This window comes from Lissotriton helveticus, chromosome 12 (genome assembly GCF_964261635.1).
Source record: "Lissotriton helveticus chromosome 12, aLisHel1.1, whole genome shotgun sequence".
NCBI classification, from domain to species: domain Eukaryota; kingdom Metazoa; phylum Chordata; class Amphibia; order Caudata; family Salamandridae; genus Lissotriton; species Lissotriton helveticus.
Genome location: NC_136073.1, coordinates 112,841,997 through 112,866,245, shown reverse-complemented (window position 1 = coordinate 112,866,245; position 24,249 = coordinate 112,841,997). Strand labels below are relative to the sequence as shown.

The window sequence follows — 24,249 nt, the reverse complement described above, 5'->3', positions numbered from 1 at the left end:
GTCTTCAGCTCCACCTGGGAGGATAACCTGATCCACCTGAAGAAGGTTTTAGAGGCCATGCAGAAGGCAGGCCTAACTATCAAGCCCACCAAGTGCCAGATAGGGCAGAGTAAGGTTGTGTACCTGGGCCACCTTTTAGGTGGGGGTCAGGTTCAACCACTGGAGAGTAAGATCCAGGCCATACAGGACTGGGCTCCTCCAACCACCCAGACACAGGTCAGAGCTTTCTTTGGCCTGTCTGGGTACTACAGAAAATTTGTCAATTATGGGTCCATTGTGACACCACTCAATGATCTGACATCCAAGAAAATGCCAAAGAAGGTTCAGTGGACAGTTAGCTGTCAAAAGGCATTTGATGACCTGAAGAAGGCCATGTGATCTGCACCTATCTTGAAGAGTCCTGACTACTCCAAAGAATTCATTGTCCAAACAGATGCTTGGGGGTGGGAGCTGTGCTTTCACAACTTAATGTAGATGGTCAAGACCAGCCCATTGCTTTTATTAGACGAAGGCTGACCCCTAGAGAGAAACGTTGGTCCGCAATTGAGAGGGAGGCCTTTGCTGTGGTTTGGGCCCTGAAGAAGTTGAGACCATACTTGTTTGGCACTCACTTCAGAATTCAGACAGACCATTAGCCCTCTTGTGGCTAAATCCGATGAAGGGTGAAAATCCCAAACTACTCAGGTGGTCCATTTCCCTACAGGGGATGGACTTTACAGTGGAGCACAGACCAGGGACTGACCATGGCAATGCAGATGGTCTCTCCAGGTATTTCCACTTAGAACATGAAGACTTATCTGGTCAAGGTTAAGTTTAATGTCCCTGCGTTTGCGGGGGGGGGGGTTATGTAGGAGATTAGGGTCTGCCTTCCTATGGTCACCCCACTTTTTGCTTCACTGGTTTTCGACTTAATGTGGCTGTGGGACTGCTAATCAGACCCACAGCCCTGCTGTTCTCTCTCTAAATTCACAACCTTGTACTTTAGGTACATCACCAATTGGGATTGGGTCACCTTATGAGCCCCTGTACAGAGTACTATAGGTACCCAGGGCATAGGTGCATCCAGGGCCTACCAGGGGCTACAGCATATCTTTTGCCACCCCTGGCTGGCCATCCAAACTGACATAACTGGCTGATCACTCAGCTGGGGCAAGGTTGTGTAATCACCCCTTGCTTAGATATAGTATACCTATGTCTAAACCTATATCTGTACACATATACACCTATAAGTCACTCCTATGGCAGGCCTTAACAATCCTGGAGGCAGAGTGCTTGGTTTTATGTGAGATGGTGCTCTAGCATGAGCTGAGCCTGTCTGCAGCTTTTAGAACCATGTCCTTATAGCTGTTCTGGGATATTGCCAAACCATATACTCTTAAGTGCATTATGAACCTCGCGGTTGAATGCTATCTTTGGTTTGGCTTTATCAAAACATGTTGTGTAAGGAGTCATACGCTTTGGAATACTACCCCCTCGCCAGTCCTGGCGACGGGGGTAGCATTCCACCCTTCTAGAGGGAGAAGACATGTTACTTTCCTTAAACGCGGTTAAAACTAACCAGAGCCTCAGCATCACAAAATGGATGCTGCTGCCACAGACACAAGACTGGCCTCCTGCTGCTGACCGAAACTCTGGCAGGGGAGGCCTGGACAAAAGGTTTCCTATCACAGGGAGGTGCTAGCACCACCCAGACAGGAGATAGTGGATTGGGGCAGCGAGGGCTGAATGAAACTAGACACTGCCTGGGGCACACAAGGTGTCCCATGCATAGCCCAGTTCAAACCGGTGCTGGGGCACACCAGCCACCAGCTCTAGCACGAAACTGGACAAAGGGAAAGGGGTGTAACCACCCCCTTCCTGGGTCCCACCCATAGGAGGGACCTAGCAGGAGATCCAGCCCCTTGATTTGGAATAAAGGTAGGAGCTGTGCCCATAGACTTTAGATCATCCTGACTGAAACTTTGAAACATAACTCTGGACCCTTCGACATCCTACTCGACGTAGAAGACTGAAGAATCTCCCTTGTGGTCAAGGAGTGACCACCCTGCACAAGCAGGCACCATCAGCGCTCAAATGTTTTCTTTGTTGTTGATCCTGCCGGAGCTCGAACGACAGAGACTGACAAGAACCGGACTTCCAGCCATCCAACAGCCCGATCCACAGTCCCAGCAAAGCTGAGACCCGTGGAGGCGACGTGGGACCGGCCATCTTGGAAAGTCAGCAAAGTGCTTCCCGTGCAGCTCCCGAGGCACCCTCGAAGCTGTGCATTGGGGATTGAGAAGCCTTAGCACCGAGCAGTTTTTGCACCAAAGATCACCTCTCCACACTCACCGAGTGCTGCGTGGGGCCCTCTTGCATTTTCCTGCTCAACGCTTCTGTCCTGTCACTTGCCCGTTGGCTAGTGGCCTCTGTGACAACAAACCTATGAATTTTCACTGCTGGTCTGGTTGCTCCAGACTGGCCCTTGCTCCCCTGAAAAGGAGCAGCCCATCAGACCTTCTCGGTCTGATCCAGAAGCCATCTTCGATTCCTGCGTGGGTTGTATTTGCCAAGGCCTGTTGACTCCGATTCGAGAACCGACACCGCCTACATCGAGAGCCTTCGTGGGACAGTCTGTGTCCACCTCCTGGTCATCGTCGATACCTCCAGGTCCACGTGGCAGCGTAGACCAGCTTCATGACATCACCTGATCGCAACCCGACATCGCCTGGTTCCTTCCTGGTCACTGGCTAGTGACCCAGACTCTGTCCCCTCTGCTTTCAGGTACTCTACATCTCCGATCCACCCTTGGATCCAACCAGACTCTTCTCTCCTGGTCGCCTGCAGCATCTTTTCCACCAGGCTCCATAGAACTCCACGACGAAACCCGACGCACTTTGACACCTATGCACCAGCTTCCTGTGGGTGAGGTAACAAGAGTACTCTGGTGCTCCTGTAGTGGTTTACACCTCTAGTGTCCTAGTTTTAAGTGGCTAAGTTCTAGTCCAGTTGGAAGACTCCCAAACCTGTAAGTTTCTAACTTTTACGCACCATTGACTTCTATTGGTGAACGCGTGTGCCTATAGACACTGCACCCGCATCCTGTGGGCCTCTCCGGACCTAACTGCTGTTAGTCCGGTGTAGCCCCAGCGATTCTCAAGGCCCTAGGCCTTACCATTGTTCGTGACGTGGTTCTTATACCACTATTTTAGTATATGGTTTTAGGGGCCACCCAGGCCTATCCATATTTTGTGCAACTTTTGTATGTTATATGAAGTTCTTTGTTTAATGCTTGTGCTTCTGTCCTCATAAAGAGTACTGGGGATTATTCTAGTAATAAATACATTTATTTTATAATATATCAAAGAAAATGAGAGCAGGCCACACAGCACTCCCAAAATTGTCAATTTAGTAATTAGTCTATGAAAACCTACATAAGTGTTCTGAATCTATCGAAACAAAATAGTGTATTATATGTTCATTCACAATCTATAATAAGCAATGTCCATTATTAAAAAGCAGGCTCCAAATTCAGAGATCCAAGCCAAGTCGTATTCTTCCAACTCTTTATTATGTATCCATAGACATATAAAAAACTTCACAGCTCACACCGCCTCAAAGGTAGGGAATATAATTACCCTCAACCCTCTAGGGATTTGCTTGATCTCAATGTATTTTTTGAGGGTGGTGAGGTCCCACCAACATGATAACTCTGCCTTACGCAGACGTTCTAATTTCAAGAATAATTGTTTCAAATTTTGTGTTTTTTCATCTGTTATCACTTGTGTTTTAGTTTGGATCCCTTGACCCGAGAATATGTCATTGAACATTTTATCCCGATCATCTTCAAACATTGCCATGTTTTCAAAGGTCAATTGATATTACTAGTAGGAATTACCTGCCAGCTCACGTCCACAGATAAAGTATCACAAAAGTGCAAGGACTCACTTAACAATGTATTCACAAAAAAGGATAGGTGGTAGTGTCAACACTACCACCTATCCTTTTTTGTGAATACATTTTATAATATATAACTTGTGTGGTGTCCTTTCATTTGGTATTAAAAGGATTGCATATGGTAAAAAAGCTGGCTTCACATGCCCTCTTGAGTTTAGCCTAAGACTGCTTTTGTCCATGCTACCCCTAGGATAGCTGGTCTATAAGGTTGACTTACAACCAATCACCATAGGGGTCGTTTGGACTGGTGCAAGGTGTTTACTAGAATAGTGACCATCATATACCAGGCCAACTTCTCACAACATGGTCCACCCTTCCCTAGTATGGTGCGGCTGTAAATGGCATGATCAGTATAAAGAATTAACAGTTATGCATTCAGGAAGTTGTCGTCTTCACATGCGGTAACTGAACTAATGCCTGGAACAGTGTTTCATGGTGACATGGAAAGAACACACAGACAACTTTGTTTGCCCATGAGAACATGGGTAGATATAATAAAGCCAAACAATTATCCTGTGGGACTCCTTCATCAACACTTGTGCATCTGCTTTAGAGGTGTGGAAATTCAATAACATATATCATCCTAAATATTTTCAAGAAGAGTACAGGACAAAATATTTTGTATGATAAAATTCTTAAGTTTCTGATAAAGGAATAATATACACTTCTTACATTCCAAAAATAGTGCAGAAAATGCAATTTCATGACATAAGTAGAGATCTTATCTGTACATATATAGTATTTCTTCGCAAATCACGAAAAGGTAGCATGAAAGTTAGGGAGGGTTTGGCCTCATTTCGACCTGTAGTTTTTAATTCAGATCTCATCTGATCGAAGTAGCCTAGAAAACATATACATTTTGGGCTCTTCCATAAATCTTCCTTTTAACAATGCGCAGAAAAAAACTCATCCCACCGGTTGTAGTGGATTCAGACCATTTTTACTATACTGGATGCAGTGGGTCCACCTCCCCACCAAATTGCACTATATCCAATGACCTCAACTCCTGTTGAGGTGCACTCCAGTAGCTTCAATCCCACCCCCGTTGAGGTGCACTCCAGTAGCTTCAACCCCCATTGAGATGCACTAGCTTAAACCCTCCTCCACCAATTGAGATGCACTAGCTTCAAACTCCCCCAATTGGACTCCCTCCTTTGACTATCACCTACCCAGCCGGACTTCGGGCAAACGCTCCCACATCTCTCCTGACCTTATCTTCCCCCTCCCCCTTCCCCCAGCCATCTCCTCTCTCCGCTCCTACTCTTTCCAGCTTCTGTGCTCTGCCCTCACCTGCCCCTGCCCTTTGTGCCCACCCTGTTTTTCTGCGAACCTCTTCCCTCGACACTTGAGACCGAACTATTTTGTCTGATGCCCGATGGAGCTACATGGTTTAGCTATAGGGGAGATGGGCTGTGGATTCCCTCCTGGTCTTTAGACAGACTTCCTCTCGTCTCTACGGTTGTCTCTTCCCTTATCCTCACTTTCTCACCGCCCCTACCTCCCACTTCTTTTCTCTCTCCTTGCTCTCCTCTCCTAATTGTATTGCCTATTTTTGGGGATTTATTGTGTAATTGTTGAACTTTTTCTGTTACATTGTTGATTCTCATGAAAAGCGCTCTGATACCTCCAGGTCTAGCCAGCGCTATATAAAATTCTTTAAATAAATAAATTGAGATGCACTAGCTTCAAACCCCCCCCCCCCATTGAGATGCACTAGCTTCAAGCCCCCCCATTGAGATGCACTAGCTTCAACACCCCCCATTGAGATGCACTAGCTTCAAGCCCCCCCATTGAGATGCACTAGCTTCAAGCCCCCCCATTGAGATGCACTAGCTTCAAACCCCCCCCATTGAGATGCACTAGCTTCAAGCCCCCCCATTGAGATGCACTAGCTTCAAACCCCCCCATTGAGATGCACTAGCTTCAAACCCCCCCATTGAGATGCACTAGCTTCAAACCCCCCCATTGAGATGCACTAGCTTCAAACCCCCATTGAGATGCACTAGCTTCAACCCCCCCCCATTGAGGTGCTCTAGCTTCAACCCCCCCCATTGAGGTGCTCTAGCTTCAACCCCCCCCCATTGAGATGCTCTAGCTTCAAACCCCACCCCCATTGAGATGCACTAGCTTCAAACCCCACCCCCACCCCCATTGGGATGCACTAGCGTCAACTCTCCATTGATCTGTGCTAGATCCAGTAGCTTCAACTCACCACTTAGTTGCACTAGATCTAATAGCTTTAACTACCCATTGAGATGAACCAGATCCAATAGCTTCAGTTCCTGCTTGAGCGGTCCATCTCCTAACTGAAGTGCTCTGGCTGTTTGTGAAAGAGAAGCATCAATAACAAAGTATGGTCACTGGTCAGTCTCCACTTATGCACTGTGCATTCTAAAGGGGACAGCTTAGAGGTGCAAGTGGCTCCCAGAAAGTGAGTATATTCCTAAAGAATAGATCACTGCTAACATCGTGAGCCTGTCACCAAGGAATGCATATCGAACTTCTCAGCTGCTGAACCAGCATGAGCGCGACTCTGGAAAGGGGGTGGTGAGTGAGGCTCGGACAAATCGTGCGAAGCCATTGATGGGAAAGGAGTGCAGCTTAGAGGAAGCTTGAGCACCTGGTGATGGGAAATAGATCAGGTTCCTATGAAGCGTTTGCAGCCTGTGAAGGGCCCTGAGTGACACTCCCATGAAGCATCTACAGGCTGCATTGGGGACTGAGTGACTCCTTTGAATTGTATGAAGCCAGGAGAATGGTTATTACTCATATAATGTGAGACCAGTTTTGTGTCTGGTCACCTTCAATGTGGATTTGATTTCACCCACTGACCTTTCTCCACAGCTCCAGCTCTGCGTCAAGGCGGCCGAAGCAGAAATATTGCGGATACATCAAAGAGTTCCTTCCCCCTCTCCTCTGTAATCTCAAGGAAAAGAAGATGCCCCAAAGGATGTCAGGTAAAATGAAGGGAGATAGGGAGACTTTGCAAGGTATACAGCTACTGTGTGATATCAGTGATAGACTGGAACAGGAATTGTCATATCAGTGATGCACCAGTAACAAGTCATATAAATGATGCAGAGGGGGCGGAGCCCTGAGGGAGTTTGGCAGACATCAGCAGTACCGAAGTACAGATGGTGCAGGTGTCCCTGGAGATCATTTCAGAGATGTACAGGATCAGAAGATGTCGGCTCCTGTTGGGGTGCATATGAGTGACAAGAAGTAAAGTCCCTGGGAGTGATATCTGCAACGTGCAGGTGCTGGAGCAGTGAGGGTTGGGGAGAGATATTGGGGATCGCAGGTAAAGATGTGTGTGTTTAATATAAGTGGCTGGTTCGATATCCGTGATGCACAGTTCAAAATGGTGTCACAGCCTCCGCGGGCGACGTCAGTGATGCACAAGTGCAAAAGGCATGATGATTGGTGATCTCTGTACTGCCCGGAGACAGGAATAAGGGCCGGATGTACCAAATTCTTATTTTGCATTTCCTAAATAGTGATTCCACAGGAATCCCTATTTAGGAAATACAAAATGGTATGTAAAAAATGTGTGATTTCCTAATAACGCTTCCATAAACTAGGAAGCGTTATTATTAAATCACAAAAAAAATGCTGTTGCATTCCCACCCATGGGCCAAATATGAAATGGTTTGAATTTTATAAATTGCGATTTCCTAATTGGAGATTGCAATTTAGGAATTCCAAACCCAAGGGTGCCTCTGGGATTAAGGCCCCCTGGAGGCATCCCGAAATTAGTTTTCCACATGTAAGTGGTCATATGTCGTAGGGACATGTGCGTATTTATGTCACATTTAAAAAAAAAAAAAAGCATTTTTTAAATTTTGCTCATGGTTACCATTGACTTTGAGTTGTTGGTAAATGCATTTCCAAAATGCCCAATTCGCATTTAGGAAATGTTTTGTACATGTGGTCTAGGAATTACAAATGGGTAATCCTTATTTGTGTTTCCTAAATCGCAATTTGCAATTTCTACTGCTTAGAAAACTCAAATTGTGATAGTTTTTTGGCCTTTGTATATATGAAAAAGCTGTTTTGCATTTCTTAATGGACCGAAATTGCTATGTGTCCTGTTAAGAAATGCTAAAAGCTTTAATTCATCTGGCCCTAAATGTCCCAGGCATTGGCATCAGTGATTCATAAATGCTGATAACATGAGGGCCTTTGTGGATGATATAGTGATATACAGGTGAGGCACTTATACTGACAATCTGAGGGTCACTGAGAGCAATGAGGCAGAGGTACAGTGATTTCATGACCTGACCGAATGCAGGCTCATCCCAAACTCTTGAACATTTCTATATAGAAAGCTGTTCCAATGCTTGCAGCACATTCCATGCCCGGCCCAGTCCGCGTGGGCTGGTGCACAAAAAGAACTGAAGCAGCCAATCTCCACTTGGCACAAACTTGTTATGCTAAATATTCTTGTTCTACCCGGGCTCTTGGCAACTTTAGACACAGTCAACCAACTTCCAGACAGAAGAACATGAACATCTAGGGTTTTGTCCACTTATGGGTCCTACCATTCCCCACAACACGTGACACCTTTCTCCTCTGATGCGGGCAAACTTCCATGTGGAGTGGCCAAGTGTTAAAACCTCTTGCCCTTCTTCAGCACCTACAGAAGATTCTTGATCTTGTAATACAAACGTTTGGCCTGATCTCCACCCCATATGCAGACAACACTCGACGCATAGAAAATGCGTGAATCTCAATGCAGTATGTGCTCCCACTAGGTATCACTCAGCCACCCATGATATTACATCAGTAGACATTATCCTGTACGGCGTCCTAACAATAGGTTGACGCGATGGATAATGTTGAAAGGGGACAAATTAGTATTTTGAACCGTGATATAGGGATCCTCCAAAATCGGACTTCTGAGAGAACATATGTCAGGGAAAAGTAGAATAAGAAACATAGATGGAATCCAAATTTTGAGGGTGGTACTTGAAAAAACCTGGCTATTGCAGTGTCTCAAAAGCAGCCTTGAATTGTTAGTGGTAATGTACTGTGATCAAAAAGAGCATCCTTAGGATCAAAAGAGGTTTCATGTGATCCTATGATTTGGTGTGATTCTAATGAAGATGCTAAACATGGGATCCTTACATTAACATGAAGTATATACTTTTGGTGCCTTCATGGTACTTTGCTCTATTTCTATCATCACTGATTATCTTCAGACAAAACCCCATGCAGCCCCCTGAGAGCTATAGCCTAAACTGTCCACATGTGCCCAGCTTCTTGATAATTAGGGATCACCTGAGAACTAAACCCAGGTAAAACTGCAATTGACATGTATGGCAACTCAGCAGCCCTTATTCTGTCCCTTGAGTCTTGACCGAAGCCCTCCGCAGCCTTTGCTGTATAGAATACAGGAGTCCTCCATTGCGCGCTATAACTGGAGCCACCGGGGACTATGAAGACAAAGCCTCTTTCATCCTCACCCAGGCACTTCAGATACTCACAAGTTGTGCTTTCCTGCAATGCATACAGGCTGGGATTTCTTTAGTTCTTTTACTCCTGGATTGTGCCAAAGATCAATGTTTGGGCCTCCTAGCCTCTCTTGCCTCACTGCTGCCACACTTTGGGTCCAGGGAGTAAATGCTGAATGTGAAAATCCATTGTTCCATCTCAAACCCTTCCATTTCCAAAATCATAGGCCTTGCAAGCACATGTTTTTTTTATGGTTATGAAACCCATTTTACGAGTTGAAACATTCTTTGCAATGCACGGAGTGGGTTTATCGCCATTAGTAGTTGAAATGATATGTATCAATGATTTGCACCCGCATTTGGGTTTCAGTTGCACCAACTCGAAGGAGGTGGTAAGTGGCATTCTAAGGTAAAGGGGTCCAGGCCCCCTTCATGAATGAAGTCAGGAGCTCTGCGACAGGAGGCAGATTATTCTGTAGTGGAAACCTTCTTTTAAAAGCGCCAGCGGTTCCTTCAGGGAAAAAGTGCCGCTTTAGATAATGTTTCCTGTTGGCAGTGCAGGGTGGTGGGGCAGGAAAGCACACACCCGCGACAACAGAACCAGAGCACGTGACCAGGGACAGCACAACATAGTAATTGAGTTTCCACATCCCAGCACTTGTATCACTGACGCCTGGGCCTATTTTACAAATATGGCCCCTTTCACTGACCTGCGATGTGGTGCACCTTTAACGGGGTGCACATGGCTCCGCTGAGGCAGTCCGCCCTATTACAGTGAAAGTGTTGCCCCCAGCTCAGCTGCAAACACATCCCTCCCTTGGAGCAGTGCATTAGTGAAAGACAGACTGGCTATTTGAAGCTGTTGATCCACCTTTCGCTGTGCAAGTGGCAACCCGGCCTGACTTTAAGGGGAAGCAAAGGTCTCACTGTTGCAGGTGCTGTGAGTGAAACACCCACCTACCATTACGTGCTCGGGAGTTCCCGAATCACCTACTTACCTCCCATACAAGGACACCCTCAGAGAGTGCACGGACTGCGCACCACGTCTATGTGGCTCACAGTCCAGGCTTCTCCCGACAGCTCTTTTGCCTCTACACACACACATCTGTAATACGGCGCAAAGGCACAGTCTTTCCTCACTTCCGTGGGTACAATCCCCCCCACCCCATGCAAATAAGAGAACATCCTCCTGTGATGCCATTGTGAACCATATGAAAGAAGGGGCTGCCCAAGCATCTGCAGCCCCTTCTATAATACCAAAGTGCCCTGGTGGTGCAAGAATAGGTGCAAATACCTGTTGCACATCTGGGGCACCTAGTATATTTGGCCCCTTGTCTGTCAAATTCATTTGCTTGCACTGACACCAGGGGAGGAAGCCACAAACACTGACTGCAAGAACTCCCTCATAGTTTCACCTGCCAGGGAGACAGGCAATCCTAAACTATGACATAAATGCACCACTGGAAAGAAGAGGCAAACTAAAGTACAAAGGGATCACAAAAGCTCCCAGTGAGACACAGGGAAGCTAACACTGGGTCAGAGAGAGATGCATACACACTTGCAGACACAGTGGCATACACCGCACCAGGGAGTCCAAGGCCTGGGAGAAGAGAACGAGATCATTGAGATACTGGGACAAATGAACAGAAAGACATGATCACCTGATAGAGATGTTGGAACAAAGAGGGATTTGCAAATGAAATGTCAATACACTTTTGTCCACCCAGGCACCTTAAAGGGGAAACCCAAAAAGAGCATCCATAACTGTGCTGAGATAGAGAAGAGGCTACCAGGCTTTGTAGGCTGCAGACAAATTCTCATAGAACTGCATGCATAAATCCTCTGTACCAATCCCAAGGTCTACACAATGGGTGGGAAGACAGCAGAAGTAGGGAGCCAGAATGCACAGATGCCTGCCGGTACCTAGATGGGGCCAGAGCAGCAGGCTCCTTGCGGCAGTTCCACACTCCCCAAATTTGCAGTGTCTGCAGCAGTAGTATATGAGGGGCTTGAGATAGCATCCTATTGAAATATCCAAGGGAAAGACCACAAACCTGAGGACCTCAGGTTGACAGTAGGCGAAACCAAGTGCGTAAAGAGTAGTGCTCCACACTGGATTTTCAAATTGTGTAAGGAGATTTGGGAATATGTTGTGTTGGCTGACTTGTCATAGAAAGGGAAGATCTCGAGAAGAAAATGGGTAAATCCTGCTAACTGCTGACTCATTGTGGCCCCTTGTGTAGCGCATCCACTCTTGCTGAATGCCACCATGTCGGCCACTTCCATATCTATTTGAATGTGTTCTAAGGAGATAATCTTGCTGGATTCTACCATGTTCTCTAGTTAGCCCACCCCAAAGTTCATGAAGTTCCCAGCTAGAGTGGTTGCCAGCATGTTTTTCCATCCCTCAACCATGAAAATAGTCCAAGAAAAGTTGCAAATATGCATATGTTCTTGTGGGGTCGTTCACAGCCATGCACAGCTCTACAGTCTGTCGTCAGCAAGAGCCATGCATCCAACAGGGAAAGTTAGAGGTATATGATATGGAAGCACCTTGTGATACTGATATTGCTGAGTCATCTCCTGAGCTCCCTCAGTTTAAACCATTAAAAATATGTCACCCTCAGAAAGACCAGAGGGTCTCCAATGTGCGCCCGCTTAAGATCTGATCTGCATCACCTGTTATGGCCAAAGATCCATCCATTATCCGAGCCTACACAAGGCCAGAACTCCGAGTTCCATCCATCTCAGCAGCTGAAATGGATAATGGTGGTAAAGGAGAAGGAAGACCCAGAGCAGCCACTGGACACGTTCATCAGTCTTGGAAAGAAATGAGTCTAAAATACAGAGCTCAAGCGAAAAAGCCCTAAATAGGAGCTTCACTAGGATTAGAGGGGAAACATCCTTTACATCGCGGTGAGTACACCGCGATGCAGTTGCAATGCAGCCATTACAACGCAAGTCATTACACCGACTTGTGCTGGATGACGCTATAACCTAAGGAATAGTAAGATTTACTATTCCAACACCTTCCCTACTGTACGTAGACTGGTGTTGGAATAGTAAATCTTACAATTTCTAAGTCCAGTGCAAGTCGTTGTAACGACTTGCGTTGTAAAAACTGCGATGTAACATACCACGATCATTTTGATCATGTTGTTACATCACATATTCGGGTAAGAGTAGTTGGCTGGACATTGACAACTATGGCTCTTTTAGAATAGGGACCCAATGAAAAGGCATTTGAAACACAGGGGGGCAAGGAAAGGAGTGCAAGTAGTGAAAACAAGGCTGTAGAGATGCAGGAAAGGGAAGTACAAAGGGAGAGTGCAGAGGAAAGGAATTCAACCGAGCGGGATCCAGATTGAAGCACACAGAGGACCCAAACACAACTATACAGCCGAATAAGAGTATCCCATGATCTCTGGGTGCGCCCACTGACTTAAAAAGCTAACATCTTCCTGACATTAGCTTGATGTGGTGCCTCTCTTTCTGAACATCATGCAACCTTTCTTATTTAGGAAGGCTGCCCTTGGTATAGATCTCCAGGATACAATATAGAGTCCATCGAAGGGTGAACTAGACCAGGTGGATGAAGCACCAAAGTACTCTCGTATTTGTATTTGTATTTATTTTACTTGTAAAGCGCTAACATTCATCCTGAAAGGACATCACGGCGCTGAGAAAGAATTGCAAGTGACTTGATGACAGCAGTAATTGGAAATTATTGATCTGGCCTGGGAAAAAGGAATGTTTTTAGTTGTTTCCTAAATGAAAGGAAGCAGTCAGTAGTTCTGAGTTTAGGAGGTAACTCGTTCCACTTTGTTGCGGCAATGTGAGAGAAGGCCCTCTCTCCCATCCTGACAGTCCGAGCTCGGGTGATAGATGCTCTTCCTGAGGTCATAGATCGTAGGTTTCTAGAGGGTTTGTGGAATCTAATCCTGTCATGTAGGATGATGGGGCCTGTATCGTGAAGGACTTTGTGAGAAATACACAACAGTTTAAAAGTGGCTCGCTGTCTCATTGGGAGCCAGTGGAGCTCACGCATGCATTTTTTTGCTGAGTCGTATTTCCTTTTATTACAGATGGCTTTGGCAGCGGCATTCTGAACCAACTGCAATTTGGAAAATAGGTAGTCTGCCATTCCCACAAACAGTGAATTACCGTAGTCCAACCTGCTCATCAGTAGAGCTTGGACTAATGTTTTCCTGCAATCTGTCGGAACCCAAGGAAATAGTCGTCTAAGCATCTTCAAGAGGCCGAAACCTCTGCCGCAAACTATGGAAACATGAGATTTCATGGATAAATCTTTATCCAGTGTTATTCCTAAATTTTTAGCTTTTATAGTTGGGTTAGGAGGCAAGCCCAAATCACTAGGCCACCAACTGTTGTCCCAGACATGTGTGCTTCTGCCGAACAGTAGAATTTCAGATTTGTCAGCATTAAGTCTAAGACAATGGTCCTGCATCCAAGTTGCCAGTTCAGTTAGGCAGTTCGTCAATCTAGTTTTGGAGTCATCATTTTCATCAATGGTAACCATCAACTGGGTGTCATCCGCATAGGAGCACATTTCGACACCCCACTTTTTGCCGATGGTTGCCAACGAGGAGACGAACACGTTGAACAAAGTTGGGCTCAACGATGCCCCCTGAGGAACTCCGTATTTTATAGGTCGTGGGGGGGATGTATAATCACCCAGGCGAACTGATTGGGTGCGATCCGCTAGGAACGATTGTAGCCATCCAAGTGCTTTATCTTGAATTCCTTTCTCTGCCAAAGTATTCAATAGTTGATGGTGGGGTACGGTATCGAAAGCCGCTGATAAATCAAGGAGTATCAGAACGACTGTACTACCTTGATCTACCTTGGTTCTAATACTGTCTGTCACCGCCAAGAGAGTGGTTTCGGTGCTGTTATTTGTCCGAAACCCTGTCTGTGATGCGTCCAGCAGACCATTAACTTCCAGAAATGTGGAGAGTCGTCTGTTGACCAATTTTTCCAGGACCTTTGATAAGTAAGGTAACTGGGATATTGGTCTGTAATTGGCCGGATTGTTAACATCTGCCCCGGCCTTCTTTACTAAAGGGGTGACTAGGGCCTGTTTCCATGATGTTGGGAATTCGGCAGAACTGAGGGAGAGATTAAATACTCTGGTAACTACTGGACATATTACAGGGGTAAGCTGGGAGAAAATGTGATGTGGACATGGGTCAAGTGAAGAACCAGACTTGACCTCTAGCATGGCCTTTTCTACTTCCTCTTCTGAAAAAGGACCAAAAGTATGACAGACAGTATGTGCAGCAGTTGGTGTATATTGGTCAATTTTTTCCATCTTTGGTTTTGGAAAAGAGGCATAGATGGTATCAATTTTTTCACAAAAAAAATCATTGAGCTTATTACAATTCTCTTGTGAGGGAGTGAGGTGTGCGGAGAGATTGGTTGGGCTGCATAATTCTCTTACAATTTTAAAAAGTTCTTTTGATGAATTTTTATTCTCGGACACTCTGCGTGTGAAATAGTCCTTTTTTGCCTTTCTAATCGCTCTGTGATAGAGTGCTTGAGCTTTCCTAAAACTATCTTTGGTCTCATCTGTCTTAAATACTCTCCATTTGTGCTCGAGGGAGGTGCAGTTTCTTTTTAAAAGTTTAAGCTCAGGTCCGTACCATCTCTCTGATTTTTTGTTGCCTGGTTTATGACGAGATTGGATGGTCGAACAGTGTTCAAGAGCATTTTTAATATTATTGTGAAGAAGGTCTATTTCCTCCTGGATATTGGTACTTGTACAGGAGGGATGTAAAAAATGATTACTGAATTTATCAAGTGTGAAGGACTTCCAGTTTCTTGTGTTTGCTGTAAATGCACTATGTTTTGTAGTCTGGGGGGTGGGGAGATTAATGCGGAAGGTGATCATATAGTGATCGGTCCATACCAATGGGATTAAAGGGTCGATGTCAATAGATTCGATATTAGAAAATATCAAATCTAATGTATGCCCTGCATTGTGTGTTGGTTGATGGACTCTCTGAGATAGCTGCAGGATGGACATATCTTCCACTAATAGATTCGTCAAGGAGCTACTGTTGTTATCCAGATGTATATTAAAATCTCCAAGAAGGAGGATGTTCTTGTTCTTCAAACAGACAGGCATGATCTGTGTGAGTAACTGTGAACTAAAGTTTAATGTACAGCCCGGAGGATTATAAATTAAAATGCCTCCAAATAGCACACTGGTGTTTATGGACACTCTGCCTGTTGAACAGGGGGCTAACTGGGAGAGCCATCAGTCTATCTCATGTTGGGAGGGAGCTCACTGCCTTCTTAGGTCTGGTCGTCAGCCATAATGTTTGTCCTATTCCCCTTTAGTGGCACAGCTGGGCCTAATTCACGGGTAGGACCCTGTTGCAGTGGTGTAGCATGGGCGGGGCAACGTGCACAAAATTTAGGGGCACTACATTTTTTTAAAAGATTGTGGTACAAGGGGAAGTCGGGAGTCAGGTTAGTTCGGTTGTCTGCAAGTACAGATTATGTTGTCTCGTCCGCCCTTCCCTGCAGAAGGGTGGCAGAGAATTGTGCCCTCAGGCATCTATCACGGCCTCAGCGCAGATGGAGGGCTGCTCGCGCAGGCGGAGGGCTGCTCGTGACGCATCTCTTACAGCCTCAGCGCAGATGGAGGGCTGCTTGTGGCAGGCGGAGGTCTGCTCGCGATGCATTTCTTACGGTCTCAGCGCAGACGAAGGGCTGCTCGTGGCAGGTGGAGGGCTGCTCGCGACACATCTTACGGCCTCAGCGCAGACAGATGGCTGCTCGCGTTCCATCTCTTACGGCCTCAGCGCACATAGAGGGCTGCTCGTTGCAGGCGGAGGGCTGCTCGCGATGCATCTCTTACGGCCTCATCGCAGACGGAGGGCTGCTCGCAATGCATCTCTTACGGCCTCAGCGCAGATGGAGGGCTGCTCGTGGCAGGCGGAGGGCTCCTCACAACTCATCTAAACGCCTCAGCGCAGATGGAGGGCTGCTCACAGCAGGCAGAGGGCTGCTCGCGATGCATCTCTCACAGCCTCCGCGCAGACGAAGGGCTGCTTGTGGCAGGCGGAGGGCTGCTCGCGATGCATTTCTTACGGTCTCAGCGCAGACAAAGGGCTGCTCGTGGCAGGTGGAGGGCTGCTCGCGACGCATCTTACGGCCTCAGCGCAGACGGATGGCTGCTCGCGTTCCATCTCTTACGGCCTCAGCGCAGATAGAGGGCTGCTCGTGGCAGGCGGAGGGCTGCTCGCGATGCATCTCTTACGGCCTCATCGCAGACGGAGGGCTGCACGCGATGCATCTCTTACGGCCTCAGCGCAGATGGAGGGCTGCTCGTGGCAGGCGGAGGGCTGCTCACAACGCATCTCTCACAGCCTCTGCGCAGGCGAAGGGCTGCTCGTGGCAGGTGGAGGGCTGCTCCCGACGCATCTCTTATGGCCTCAGTGTAGACGGAGGGCTGCTCGCGATGCATCTTTTACGGCCTCAGCACAGATGGAGGGCTGCTCGTGGCAGGTGGAGGGCTGCTTGGGACGCATCTCTCACGGCCTCAGCGCAGGTGGAGGGCTGCTTGAGGCAGGTGGAGGGCTGCTTGAGGCAGGTGGAGGGCTGCTCGCGGCAGGTGGAGGGCTGCTCGCGGCAGGTGGAGGGCTGCTCGCGGCAGGTGGAGGGCTGCTCACAGCAGGTGGGGGGCTGCTCGCGTTAGGCGGAGGGCTGCTCGCGACGCATCTCTCACAACCTCAGCGCAGATGGAGGGCTGCTCGCGGCAGGTGGAGGGCTGCTCGCGACGCATCTCTTACAGCCTCAGCGCAGATGGAGGGCTGCTTGTGGCAGGCGGAGGGTTGCTTGCGATGCATCTCTTACGGCCTCAGCGCAGACGAAGGGCTGCTCGTGACGCATCTCTCAGGGCATCGGGAGCAGCACCGCCCAGCAGCACAACAGTGGAAAGTCTCTTGTAGCACGGCTCCGTACAAGGAATTTGTTCTTCTTTTTAGCAGGCAGTAGGAGCATTTCAAGCCAGAGTACCATGTTTGCAGTCTGATGTCATGTTTCAGTTTGGGACGGCGGGTTGACTCACCTCGGGGTGTGGTGTCCGAAGCAGGGATGCTGTGATGCAACACTACACACCGGGAGGCAGCTGCCCTGGATCCCATGGAGCTCTTTGTTTTCCAACCCCCTCACCAACAGTACTTCCCCCTAAGAAAAACTGTCACTTGTCGTCTTGTGCAGGCTGTTTCACCTTAAAGTTTTTTTCCCTGGAGAGCGAAAGTTGGAGTCTAAGTTGAGACCAGAAGAAGCGAGAGGGCGGCATGGGCAGTCTTCGTACGCCACTTTACTATTTGAGTACAGTCCCAGAATTACACTCTGGTGGCAATGGGCATTCTTGGCTGTACACTTTGCCTTATGCCCCCTGGCTATGGGATCGTAGAGCTGGCAGACACTGTCTACCGTCCTGGCTATGCACGCTGCCTTACACTCTGTCTGTGTTCATGCAGGGCTGGTGAACACTGTCTACAGTCCTGTCTGTTCACTCTGCCAGTCTCTGGGCACGCGCGATGGTGAACTATCTAATGGTTTCTGGCAGCTGTCACCATCTCATTCAAATGCCATTGGTATTGCTGAGATTTTCCCACATCTGTCCCCAGGCTGCTGCTGCTGGCAGGCACATGCCCGCTGTTACTGTTTGTAAGGTGTTCTAGTTATTGCTATGCTTCATGTCATTGGTGGCAATCTCTGATTTCTTTCTCCAACGCTCGAAGGTTTTAATGAGTTGATATCCTCTCCATTTTGTGGTACCTGCCAATAAACGAAAAGCTTACATGGCCTGGATATTTCTTACTACTTCCTCCAGGCCTTCTCGGAGGCAGGCATTCTGCTCGCATTTTATTGAAGTGCTCCAGGGGTGGTACAATGTGGTTAGTCTAATTCACCCCCCACTCTTGGCTTTCACACCGTTGGACCTGAATTTTTTACTTTCCTAAGAAATTATCCTTATGGAGAGTTCAGCAAGAGTAAGATGCAGTGAGGGCTCTGCTATCACAGATTTATTAGTGCTTTCTAAGATTAATTAGTGGTGCAGTTCACTACACCAAGAATAGTATTATTATGAAGGGAGTCGGAGCACCCGGGGTACCTAGATCAATCTTTATCCTTTGAATGGGAAGTCCTGCCACTGGCAGAAGTACAAAGAGAGGGCTTGTCTTCCATGCAGGCATGTCTGACACAAACTCTTTATATCTACAGCCCCTGCCAGGCCAGAACAATAATGATGTACCCTTTCCCTTGCTATCTTAACCCTGAGGGGGGAAACATCCTTTACAACGCAATGTTTACCACGCAGTGCTTTTACATCGCAACTTTTACAACGCAAACCATTACAACGCATTGCGCTGGGGGGCGCTCTAGGATAGGGAATAGATTTAATTTACTATCCAACACCTTCCCTACTATCCACGGGGACTGGAGTTGGAATAGTAAATTAAACTATTCACTATCCAGCACCCCTCAACACTATGTGTTGTAAAGGCATGCGTTGTAAAAGCTGCGATGTAAAAGCATGCGTGGTAAAAGCATGCGTTGTAATGTCATACATCCCCTAGAGGGCCATGCTGAGGATCCCTTCAGAGCCACCGCCTCAGGATATTCCTCTGTACCTGAGGATATTCAGCCTCTGGGTGACACAAGACACATTTCCTAAGAAATTATCCTTTTGGAGAGTTCAGCAAGAGTAAGATGCAGTGAGGGCTCTGCTATCACAGATGTATTAGTGCTTTCTAAGATTAACTAGTGGTGCAGTTCACTACACCAAGAATAGTATTATTATGAAGAGAGTCGGAGCACCCGGGGTACCTAGATCAATCTTTATCCTTTGAATGGGAAGTCCTGCCACTGGCAGAAGTACAAAGAGAGGGCTTGTTTTCCATGCAGGCATGTCTGACACAAACTCTTTATATCTACAGCCACTGCCAGGGCAGAACAATAATGATGTACCCTTTCCCTTGCTATCTTAACCCTGAGGGCCATGCTGAGGATCCCTTCAGAGCCACCGCCTCAGGTTATTCCTCTGTACCTGAGGATATTCAGCCTCTGGGTGACACAAGACACATTTCCTAAGAAATTATCCTTATGGAGAGTTCAGCAAGAGTAAGATGCAGTGAGGGGCTCTGCTATCACAGGTATATTAGTGCTTTCTTAGATTAACTAGTGGTGCAGTTCACTACACCAAGAACAGCATTATTATGAAGGGAGTTGGCACACCCAGGGTACCTAGGTCAATCTGTATCCTTTGAATGGGAAGTCCTACCACTGTTAGAAGTACAAAGAGAGGGCGTGTCTTCCATGCAGGCATGTCTGACACAACCTCTTTATATCTACACCCCCTGCCAGGCCAGAACAATACTGATGTACCCTTTCCCTTGCTATCTCGACCCCAAGGGCCATGCTGAGGGTCCCTTGGGAGACCCCTGCCTCAGGATATTCCTGTGTACCTGAGGATATTCAGCCTCTGGGTGACACAAGACACAGAATTGGCAGCTCGGTACGAAGTAACCCACATCCCCATGAAACATATAACCACTTCGCATTTTAACTATGCTTTCTCTGTGCTACATAGCACAATGAAGGTGCACAATGTCTTCCTGCGTTTTGCAAAAGTATACTCTTTCAAGGCCCCTCACTGCAGCACATGGTAACAAAAGCATCTTCCTATTCCTTTTTTGTCTTCTTTTTTTTTTTTAAAGAGCCGACGGGCATGAAACCTACATTGACAGCCCACCGAATGCCTCTCTGTGGAAGCTCAAATACCTGCTCGTTGTGGGCTTCTTTTCCCAGGAATCTGTTCCTGGAGGCCCTGCATGAGACTGAGGAAAAAAAATCATGATGAGCGGAATACTATAATTTATTCCAGTCAGAATGTGAGAAGCACTTTCTAGGGATATTGGTGATGCTGGGGACAGACGGTGTGAAGATCCTGGAGTGTTCATATGTGTCAGGGACAGGAGGTGTGAAGGTGCATGAGCAGATACCCATAATGTCATGGCAGCGAAGGTGTGAAGGTCCTGGAAGGTTAATATCCATGATACACAGGGACAGGAGGTGTGAAGGTACTGGAGTGTTTATATCAGTGGTGCACAGGGACAGAAGGTTTGAAGGTCCTGAAAGGTTAATATCCGTGATACACAGGGACAGGAGGTGTGAAGGTGCATGAGCAGATATCATTAATGTCCTGGCAGAGAAGGTGTGAAGGTTCTGGAGTTATATCAGTGATTTAAGGGACTAAAGATGTGATGGTTCCCAGAGAACTATACCAGTGCTGTTAGGGTGCAAGAGTTTTGAAGAAGCTACACAAATGTTTGAGAGTATAAAAGTTATTTCAGTGATGCTCAAGTTTTAACAGTGTGATAGCCTGAGATGTGGTTTTGATGATGCACAGAAATGAATGGTCTGAGGGGCTTGCATGTCTCTCTAAATATCGATGATGAAAATATTCTTGATCCAAAATATCGAGCCGCGTCCTAAATATGTAAGACCTAAAGATCATGGAGGTAAGAGCAAGTAGGAAAGCATAGATTCACTATCCTTAACTCAAGCTCTACGTACCTTGATCTATATGTTGTTAAAATACACATATGTCAAGTTAAATGTAGTGTACATTATACATACATATATATATATTACCTACTGGCGAATCTTTGCAAAATTTTCCAAACTTTTGGCCAGCTCTGGTCTGCTCCAATCCTAAAAGTTTTGGGGTGATTGGTCAAGTGGGGGCCGAGAAAAAAGAGGGGTCCCAAAACTTATTTTCTCCATGCAATTTACCATAGGACCTTTAGCCACAGCTACAGCTCGAACGGCTGAACCAAACTATGCCAAATTTGGCAAAGAGGTAGTCCTCAGTTCTGACTTGTGCCTTTTGTTTACATGATGACAATCTGTTCAGTAGATCCTGAGAAAATTTCAGTTAAAGTAATTTATATATCTATGGGCGCGGTGGATCCGCGGAGGATGCAAGGATTGTCATCGTACCATAAGCGCACAGTCCCGATCATGCACTGAATGCTTATTGACTGTCAAGTGGTTGTAAACATTTGAAATCGGAACTGTTGGCAGCCATTTTGTGCGTCGGTAGAAGTGAGGCTGAGGAAGTCAGTAGAATATGTGTGCAAAACGGAGAAAGGGGGCAGGGTAGAAATAATTTTACCCTCTAGACCTGCTTAGGGGGTCCCAGAAGGACCACCAGGGCCCACATTTTTTTTTTTTTTAAACCCGGCAGGTGCGTGTAGGGTGCGTGGACTGTGCAGTAAAAAAAATAAAATAAAACTGAGTTTAAAAAAAAATATTTCATCTCCAGGGGGTTAGATACCAGGGTGCAAAATTATAAAATTTTATGTGGGGCCCAGAGGGGCCCCCCAGCCTCGGGGATCGTCATCTCCTAGGGCTTAAAAGAAAAAAATGGTGGGGGGAGGGGTCGAAGGTCCTCAAAGCCGCGGGGAGCATCACCCCTCGGGGCTTTATGTATTGTGGGAGGTGGGGCTACGTGGCCCCCCTCCTGGAGCACGTGAGGCCCCGTTACCCCCTGGGGCTACAAAAAAAAACATGGCTGGGAGGGGGGGCTGTAAGGTATCCAAAGCCCCGGGGACCACCACTCCCCGGGACTGTCTGTATTGTGGGAGGGCCGGCTCTTGCAGTATACCAGGGTGCCCATCCCGCTCTCCCATAGCAAGGAAATCTGTTCTCTCTTTAAAAATCTAAATCCGATTGATTTTCCACATGGGGAGCTGCATGTTAGTAGCTTGTGATGTGGAAAGGTAACGCCGGCTCCCAAACGCGTAGAAGCTGTGCAGCAAAGGCGCTGGAGTCGCGCAGCCTACAGATTATGAGTTGCGCATCCAGCCCGGGCACACCAGGGGGCAGCACTGAGCGCTGTGCTGGGTGCTCAACTTTTACTTTTTCTGTTAAAAAATAGCCCCTATCAGTACTTTCTAATATTCCCGGGGACCGTATCCCCCGTGTCTTATAAAAAATGTTGGGGATCGTAGGGGGAGCCACAATGACCCCACGCATTATTTTTAAGATGGGAAAAGTGACGCAAAGCTGGTGCAAGGGTGTTGTAAATCTGGTTTGGATTTTGAAAGAGAGAGCAGGGTGCATCTGTAGGGTAAGTGCAGGTTAGTGTAGGGGTAACAATTACTATTGTAAGTCCTGGGGGGTGCATCTGTAGGGTAAGTGCATGTTAGTGTAGGGGTAACAGTTGCCTCTGGCTGCGTGTACTTGCATGGTCATCTGATTTGCTCATATGTTAAAAACAGAAACTTTCCACACCTCTTTTTCATTGGTTGTGAAGAAGACTTATTTCCGACCATTCCGTTTCCTTGCGCAGGTTTTGAAAAACGTTTGACTGTTGTGTGGTTAACTCTACCTTCCTGATCTTAATGTTGATTGGCTTGTTTTTTCTATGTGATGTTACGATACCCTCAGCATGCATGTAGCCCATTTTGTGATGCACTTTATTTTACAATGCGTTTTAAAACCTCCTTGATAATATGCTCCCAGTTGTGGTAGGGTGTTTTTAATTTCAACTGTCTACTGTGCTTACAAGTTTGTTGACTGTGAAGGTATTTAAGAATATTATTTTATTTTCTATTCTGTCATAATTGTGCTTACTTTTCTCCTTTAGCGTGGAGTACTTTGTCCTTTCAATAAATGTATAATTCTTCAAACCATCTTTGAAAGAAAAATGCACGTTTTCAAAATATTTTATTGAGTCTTTTATATTCATCACATGGGTGAAATGCAAAATCTTTTTTTCAAATATTGGTATCACGTGTTGGACCACATTTATTTTATCATAAGCACTCATTCCTTATGTTTACATTATATAAGTGTGGCCCGATCATTTTTATTTAAATGTTTTGGCTTTTTTAACTTTCAGATAAAGTAGAATAGGATTGCTACGACAAACACTCCCTCACTACTTCATCTTTCTTTTTTATGTACATTTCATTTCAATATTACATTTAACAATCATTTTTAAAAATGTAAAGAATTATTAACAATTGAAGCCACAATTATATTATTTTTTTTTTAAAAAGGTGCTTGCGAAGATAATCCTCTTGTTCTTCATGAGTAAAAATAGGAGAAAGTACTACTCAGTAAAAATACTTTTAGCCCATTTTCATTCTAGAAGATAAAAAGCATTCTCTTTTTTCCAAAGTAATTAGTTTTTTTGTTGATACTTTATTTATACTACATTTTTCAATCATTAAGAAATATTTGCATACTAAAAAAAAACGTATTATGTTTTGAAATCCTCTGTTGAAAGTCATCCAACTCCAGTTGAAGGATCATAAAGTAATATATAAATTAAAATATACATTAACAATATGATCCCTCTGTGGAAATGAAAGATAAATTCAAGATGATGGTTTCGCTCCAAATTATTACTTTGCACATAGTAATTCGTTAATTAACGTATATTTCTTGTAATGGTTGCTTCGTAAACTTGTTGTTATATTACATTTAAACGTAATCATTCCACATTCTATAATCATTAAAATGTTTTGCTTTCTTTTTTAAAAATATCAAACCTATACCCATTCAGATAATTTACCTCTCTTCGATATTCTTTCCTTCCCCTGTCGAACTTCATCCAACTGCTCTAGAAGGAAGATGATGTTTAATGTATTTTTAAATTACATTAACAATATGTTCCCTCTGAGGAAATGAAAGATATTCTCAAGATGCTACTGCAGCCCCAAATCGTTACCTTACTCCTAGTTTCTTCACCCTTATTAATTATCTAAAACAAAACTAACTTTCCCACGGGTGTGGTTAATATACT

General features: G+C 46.0%; 1 protein-coding gene across 2 annotated transcripts in view; it reads left to right on the top strand.

Moving 5' to 3' along the window:
- The window catches only part of LOC144797855 (transmembrane protein 272-like), a 119,531-nt gene that overhangs the window by 23,244 nt on the left and 72,038 nt on the right, over positions 1–24,249 (top strand). For both annotated transcript variants that reach the window (XM_078668659.1, XM_078668658.1), the window contains exon 2: positions 6,781–6,893. In XM_078668659.1, coding sequence (XP_078524785.1) covers positions 6,781–6,893 — 113 coding nt within the window. The remainder of the gene's footprint in view (positions 1–6,780; positions 6,894–24,249) is intronic.